This window comes from Penaeus vannamei, chromosome 31 (assembly GCF_042767895.1).
Source record: "Penaeus vannamei isolate JL-2024 chromosome 31, ASM4276789v1, whole genome shotgun sequence".
NCBI lineage: Eukaryota > Metazoa > Arthropoda > Malacostraca > Decapoda > Penaeidae > Penaeus > Penaeus vannamei.
Genome location: NC_091579.1, coordinates 28949185 through 28956684, shown reverse-complemented (window position 1 = coordinate 28956684; position 7500 = coordinate 28949185). Strand labels below are relative to the sequence as shown.

Here is a 7500-nt window from a genome sequence, read left to right as displayed (position 1 = left end):
TTCTGTTTCCTAACAGATGACAAGAAAGATCTGGAAAGCAGTAATTACATCTTTGACTTCACCATGTGTAATCCACCCTTTTTTGGTTCAGAAGAGGAAATACACACCATGAACAAGAGCAAGAAAGGCAGAGGAGAACCTGTTAGTGTTCCAACAGGTACTTGAAGTACTAATGAATTTACTCTTCATGGGTCAATTCCTTGCTTTCCATTGTGATTTCTGTAATTTTAGTTTTCTACTTTTGGTTTTAATTGCTGTAGAATGCCAGATTTTAAAGAGGAGCATTTTGTACAGTTTTTATAGTGGATCAGGAGACTTTTTTCTTTTTGCTTTTCTTTTCTTTTCTTTTCTATCTACCTTCATTTTTCTTTCCTTTTCTTCTAATTTTCTACTCAGCGATTTGTAACCTGAAGAGCATGATACTCTCCATCTGTAGCCAAGCTCCAGCCAGTAACTGAACATAAATGACATGTAATACATTACAGTGGGGCCTTCCTTTAATTTTGTTGCGTGTGTATGTACATTATTTTTATAATCTATGCCACATGAATCCTATGAGTCACCAAGTAAGAGTGCCGTTTTTTTTAACTCAAGAACACTCCTAGAGTTTCCTCTAGAAATTGAGAACCCACAAAGCTACAGGTTTATTGATTGAACTATGTTTACTGAGGAGTAGGCTGCCTGTAACTCTTTTTCTCTTCCAAATTGTGTAGTGACTTGCCTTACTAAGTGTCACAAGTAAAAAAAAAAAATCTGAATGGAGAATCAGAATACATCTTGAGTTGATCCCTTGCAGTTGGAGAAAGGAGACAAAAGAGAGTTCAAGAATTAGCATAAAAGTAAATTATTAGGTTCCCATTCCCAGCCAAAGAATTATTGAAATGAAGATTATATTTGAACTAAATGTTTTAGTTGATATAATTTTCTTTGGAGAATATTCTAAGATTCAGATGGTTATACTATGCTAGAGGAATAGAAAATATAGTTCTAATAAGTTCCATACAGATTTAAAGTTCAAATTTATATTATTTTGCATATAATTTTATGTGCATAAGTTATCTTTTGAACAGGTGCTGTGCAAGAGATAGTTACTTCTGGAGGAGAAATATCATTTATTACACAAATGATTGAGGAAAGTTCTCAGTTGAAAGATAAAGTAAGGTAAGTAAACTGCGTATGTAACATGTATCTAGCCTTTTTGTTTTTCTTTGATTCTATTGTTTGAATAATTTTTCAACCTTTTGCCTCCATCTTTATCAGTTTCATTGCAGTTTCTGTGGTAGTAAGATCACTGCTATCATTTTTTTTCCACAGAAATAGAAAATCTGACCATAATTTAAACTCTCCTTTTAAAAGAGAGAAATGTTGTTACCAAATTATTAGTCAAATTTTATTATTGATTTTCAAAGGAGACAACCCTGTTAGCTAGCCAGACAACCTTGCTACAAAAGAAATAATCTAATCAAACAATACTTTAAGCTTTACAATCACTTATTCCTATATGTATGCAATCAATGATAGATGAGAAATATAAATACAAATTCATGAAAACTATAAACTAAAGATGAGGAACTATTAATAATCAGAGTCAGATATCACTATCAATTATCAGTCCTGGGAGAGGGTGGGGGCTCCTATATTTCCAGATTGAACAGACTATTGGTATTCTTGCTTTATATCCACATATGAACATACTTACATTATTATTATTGTGGCTGAATCCTTTTAGACAAGTGCCATCCATCTACAGCAAGTTATTGAACTCTAACTGTGTCATCATATGTTTACCTGTTTGATTGCTCCTCCTCCTCCTCCTCCTCTTATCATAAATTTTGTATTTTCTATTTCCAGGATGTTCACAACACTAATTGGAACCAAAGCAGACATTAAAAAAATAAAACAAGTTTTAGCCACTGTTAGTCCTGCACATACATCAGTTACAGAGTTCTGCCAAGGAAGAACCATGAGGTATGTATATTAGAAGAGAGAAAAATGCATACAATGTTAGTGAGATTCAAAAATATTTTGGCTATATATTTTATAATTAATTTTTATAAACTCAGTTTTTCAAATATCCAAACTGCAGATGGGGACTTGCATGGACTTTCGACCCAAAGTTGCAACTGAATCAAGTAATGAGTAAGAAACAAATGGCAAATACCAAGCCAATGGTAATGATAATGCCTCGCAGCTTATTGACAGCGTACTCTGTTCCAGCAGCATGGCGAATGGTTGCAAAATGGTTGCATTATCTAAAGGTAAAAGTTAATGTTTGTATGAGAAGCAGAATCATATATGCTACTGATTTATTATGTTACTCACCAAGAGTAATTATTGTATTAAGCTTTTCTTCTCTGTTTCATATATGAACTCCCTCAGTTTATGAGATGCTGAATCATACATATTCAGTATGTTACTAATGAGGGATTATTACATTTTGCTTTTTGTCTCAGCTGCATATATGAACCCCCTCAGGTTAAGGTGCGTGTCTTCAAGAATACAAAGTATTTTGTAGGTGCTCATGTTAAAGCATATAAACCAACTTGGTTACATCAGAGAAGGAAGAAACGAGAGCTCGATCGCAGAAATAAAGGTAAGCAGCTTGATCTTTTTTTCAGATACATGAATATGCATTTGTGTAAACTTCTCATGTTTGCATTGGTGTCAGTCTCTTTTTGATCAAGTAACTCATAAGCAGAAATATTACTTTAAATCTCAAGAATTTTACAGAGAGAGAGAGAGAGAGAGACAGAGAATGTGACTAGCAAATGTAATCTTTACGAGGCAATTGGCAGTTAATCTAGGAAACATATAATATTTCTAGGATCTGTACTTTTTGTGTGTGTGTGTGATTAACAAATATTCAGATGTGCTGACAAATGTGGATGTGGACTTTCGCTAATATCCTGATCTATCTATGTCTGTATATCTTTCTACATAAATCTGTCTACCTATGTATTTATTTTTTATTTATATATATCCATGCATAGACCTATACATATACTTTCAGAAAAGACACACAAGACTGAAGAGTCCGATGACGTGGAAATATCTGGTGAGGGAGAGACCTTGTGTACAGAAGAAAGGAATGAGCAGCATCAAGACCTCATAGAAGATGACAGTGAGTTTTTTCTTTTTGCTAATTCTTTATTTTTATGTATTATCCTCTAAAAAAGACCCAAATTTTAATGGTTCACTACAGTCTCAATATTTAATATATGTTGCTACTAGTATTTTTGGCAGATAGGCTCATTTTTCTTATTCAATGAATAGGTAAAACCTCTTGAAAATATTGTTCTAGTTTCTCTTTCCAAAGTAAATGATGTAGCAATATTCCCTGAAAATATATTGAAATGGTTTAATTTTCGTATATTCACATTGAATATATTTTACCATCAATATATCAGTGGGAATAGTTTGATAAAACCAATATGACAATACATAGCTTTTGGTTAAGCTTCATTTTAATTATTTAATCAAGCTATAAATTATGACAGTCAGTATTATTTAGCATTGGAAATCCAGTGCCACTTTTTTTGGATTTTGCCCATTTGTAGATTTTACTCATCTTAGACTTTTTTCCAGCAATGAATCAGAATGAAGAACTTTCAGTTGAACAAGCAACAGAAAGGCAACAAACACACAAACGGAGTAAAGATGAGTGTGAAGAAAGCCAGGAAGAGAGTACTCATGAAAGGAAGAAACAAAAAGTTTTCTCAGAACAATTAAATCAGTCAACAAATGGATCAGAAGAGAAACCCATACCATATCATATGCTATCGCCAAATGACTCGGGTATTGGAAACAGCCCAGATAAAGAAATATCTTCTAATTCAGAGTTCCTGAAGCAGATTAGTGAAAAACTACACAAGCAAAAAGAACCACATGTGCATCAGGCAGGTGGACTGGAGTGCATTCTTAGGTTTAACATCCATTTGAAGCAAGCAGGAGGACTTATCAGTCTGGAATTGACATATCTTGGTGGCTCAGCTAGTAAAAATGGTCTTGGGCAGTTGCTTCTGTTTATGAGAAACCAGCTGACAAATCCAACTATTTGAAACCGTAAAATGTCTGAGCAGTAATCCAAAGACTACTATTTTGTTAAGGTTCTAGTTAATTTGTTAATAAAATTGATTGAATTTTTCACTTACATTGTTTTTGTTTTTGTTTTTTGTTCCACTTGGGCAATTAATAGACTTTGAGATACTAATATGGACAAAGGGACTTACTTTTGTGTGTGTGTGATAGACCGCCACTCTTCTTTCTTTTTGCATTCCCTCTACCAGAAAGAATCAAATACTTTTTTATTGGATTTCTGTTTAGGAAAGTGCAGGCTTAAAGAGGCAATCGCTTCCTTTCAGACTGCACTACTTTTTGCAGTCTGTAGGATGATACATCCTGTCTTGCAAGTCTGTCTGATATAATGAAAGCAATATTTAATGCTTTAGACATTACTTTGTTAACCCAGTTTTGCCAGATTTGGAAGGCTATTTGCTTGGAAACCAGATTCATCATTGCCATAAAACTTCACAATAGTAATGGTGCCATCTGACAGTGACTTAATCACTGTTTACGTACCACTCAGATTCATTGCCCTAGCTTGGCTTAACACAAATTATACTGTAGGCTCATATAAGAACAGATAGGAAAGGAGTAAGCTACCAGCCAAACTGACATGCCATACAATTTTCCAAATATCAATCTTCCTCCTAAATGCAATATTCCTTTTGCCTTTGTATAATACTACATAATGGCAAATAAATCTCATTACATTAAAAATGTCATTAAATTGGCTCAAAGCTCAAATCCACTATTCATTTATTGAAAATTTTCTGCAGTATCAGTCTCTAAAGTCATTTAGCTTCATATTTCAAATATAGCAGCAAGGTGAGGCTCGGGGACAAAGCCCCCATGTATGAAAGTTTTTTGGTTTATAAAGCCGTGTTTATGGATTCACAGAATGGTTAAAACAAAATGTGCCAAACATCAAAGGTCATACAGCACTGTATTATGGCAAAAAGATTAAAAATTAGTTAATGAATAGGACAAAACATGTTAGATGTCAAAAGATGTTGAGCACAGTAGGTTAGTATGATATTTTAAAGGGTAAAGAAGGAAGAGCTAACAGTACAAAGGCAGTTCAGGACTGACACAAATGCAGCCTTTCATCCTTTCAAGTACAGCTCTCACACAGTAGGATGTGGACAGAAGAGAAGGAAAAGGAAAGGGGAAGAAGAAAAGACAATGAAAAATTAGTTGAGGTGAGGGCTGAGGCCCAAGGTAAGAGTGATCCCCTACCTTGGGCCTCAATCTCTGTCTCCTAAGCCCCCATACAAGCATACCCCAATACCCCTGTCTCCCTCCCCCATCCCATAGCGCAAGGGATGGGGGGGGGGGGGTCCAAATTCACTCATTTTAATTGCAGCTTTATGGTCCAAGAAATTTCTTTTCACTCAACTAGATTCTTCACACTTTTCTTATACTTCAATATTTTTTCTTGCAGGTATACATTTAATATACAAACCTCTGACACACATTTGATATACTGGGATAATTAAACAACATGTTAGAGAAAATGCATTTTGGCACAATATAAAACATATAAACATTTTTACAATGTTGAATTACCAAGGTTCAGCGCTACAAAACCTTTTATCCTTACACATTCTTTCACAGCATTTATACAGTTATACACATATGTTACAAAAAATAAGCATAAGATTCTTGTGTAAATGCACAGATGTTTGTGGCAGTGGTATCTAAATTAAATAAGTTAATGCTGACAAATGCTATAGTTAAGTATCACAAATTTAGCCTTTCTGAAGCAAAGCATCAACTCATTAAGAGCTTATTCCCCACATTTTGTACCTCAAGGACTGCTCTCATGCTGCAGACCATCATTTAGGTTATTCCTTATAAGAGGCTTGTTCTCCACTAGTCTAACACATGAGAGATATAAATCTGAAGCACAAATGACTTCATATGGCTTGCTTCCTTATTAATGGCACAAAACATTATACCTCAGAGGCTTCATTTATGATTAGAGTATAATTTGATCTATAAAATGAGTTATAATAAAGGTCTTTTCAAAGGCATTGATCAGATACAAAGTACAGTAACTTGCAAATAAATTTTCTTTTAACCTGACTGCTATCAGTGTTAAAATCTACAAGTCTACTATCACCTATGGTAAGTCTTCTATTGGGAATCAATTGCCCATTCTTTCCCTCCATCTTCAAGCAGTGGTCCTTTATCTTGTATTATAAACTAATTTGTGACAATCTGTGGTTCAAAATAAGGTTTCCTGTTAAGCTCAAGGTACTCTAGTTACAATCACTTAGCCCATACCCATAATGACATCTTAACTAATGTTTGATAAATGCCCTAACTATTACAGCTGCCCTTTTTCATCTTTTTAACTTTAAATTCTGATGCAAGACTTCCACAGTGAATAATGTATTACTACTTAGCAGAATGGCTGATCTAGTTTAGTGTTATTGTTACTGGAAACATTAAACATTTCTAAATAAAGGACAGCAGGTTGAAGTACCTATAAAAATATTCTTTAGAATATTAAACCAATCATTTTTTTGCCAGTGCAAGGATATCAAAAGCAAATGAGGAAGGATCCATTTACTCCTAACATCAAAGCCCTTGGTGAAGCAGAATTTTATCACACTGGTTGCATTTGATAATCTATGATAAAAAATATCCCAATACTTTTTTGATTTATTCTTCTTCATACTTGAGTAACTTTTATATGATTACAGAGTAAAGTTATTCAAGCTAAGTAGTTTTATGCAAATTAGAGGAGCCCATTTCAAATCATGTTACCTTCCCAAGCCAATGACAACCAACACATTACCAGCTGGCATCATATTTGTAACTGTGAAGAAAGAATTTGAGATAGAGCAGTGAATGTTACACATACACTAGAAGATAAATTATCTTTAAACTTCTATACAAGTTTATAGTAAAATAGAATACTGTTTTTGTTTGCATACAAAGACACATTTAGGAAAGTCTGACATAAATTGTATGTTCTGGCAGCATTTGAATAATGCCAAGAAAGGCACACAAAATTAATTTTCAATCATAAGGCCACATAAGACTTTGTTGGACAAAATTGTTGACATTTTGGAAATACACTTAACAGGTCTGAAGCAATGCAGACAGAGGGTCAAGATCAAAGATGAAGTGATCAAGAATCCCCTTTAACTAACTGCATTTAATTCTAGCATTACATTGATAATCCAAATGATTACCTACATGATGCAAAAGCTTCTTAAAATTTGTTCCTTACATGGACAGAATATTCAGAGGTAGAACATTACACCAGAGAGCCTTCGCAAGGTTAATAACCCTCTAGATGCCTGGCTGGTGAAAGCAACTATTAGATTTTGGTAATGAATACAGGAGATAATATACAAGAGTGACCAACTTCCTGAAACGTTCTTTTGAGATCAATCATCACTACTCATCACACAATTTTCATAATTA

General features: G+C 34.0%; 2 protein-coding genes across 4 annotated transcripts in view; one reads left to right on the top strand and one right to left on the bottom strand.

Moving 5' to 3' along the window:
- LOC113811458 (RNA N6-adenosine-methyltransferase mettl16) overlaps nt 1-4157 on the top strand; it is a 21496-nt gene extending 17339 nt beyond the window's left edge. Inside the window, exons 6-12 of one of the 2 annotated variants that reach the window (XM_027363201.2) lie at nt 17-157; nt 1071-1161; nt 1852-1968; nt 2087-2258; nt 2476-2593; nt 3011-3121; nt 3586-4157. In XM_027363201.2, the coding sequence (XP_027219002.2) occupies nt 17-157; nt 1071-1161; nt 1852-1968; nt 2087-2258; nt 2476-2593; nt 3011-3121; nt 3586-4058 (1223 nt within the window). In that variant the 3' untranslated portion in view covers nt 4059-4157. Of the gene's footprint in view, nt 1-16; nt 158-1070; nt 1162-1851; nt 1969-2086; nt 2265-2475; nt 2594-3010; nt 3122-3585 lie in introns of both variants that reach the window. The other variant, XM_070144055.1, reaches the window with a different exon arrangement.
- Nucleotides 4158-5566: 1409 nt separating this feature from the next.
- The window catches only part of LOC113811457 (protein hairless), a 16931-nt gene continuing 14997 nt past the window's right edge, over nt 5567-7500 (bottom strand). For both annotated transcript variants that reach the window (XM_070144053.1, XM_070144054.1), the window contains exon 4: nt 5567-7500. This exon is cut by the window's right edge and continues 827 nt beyond it. The gene's annotated coding sequence lies outside the window, so the exon portion shown is untranslated.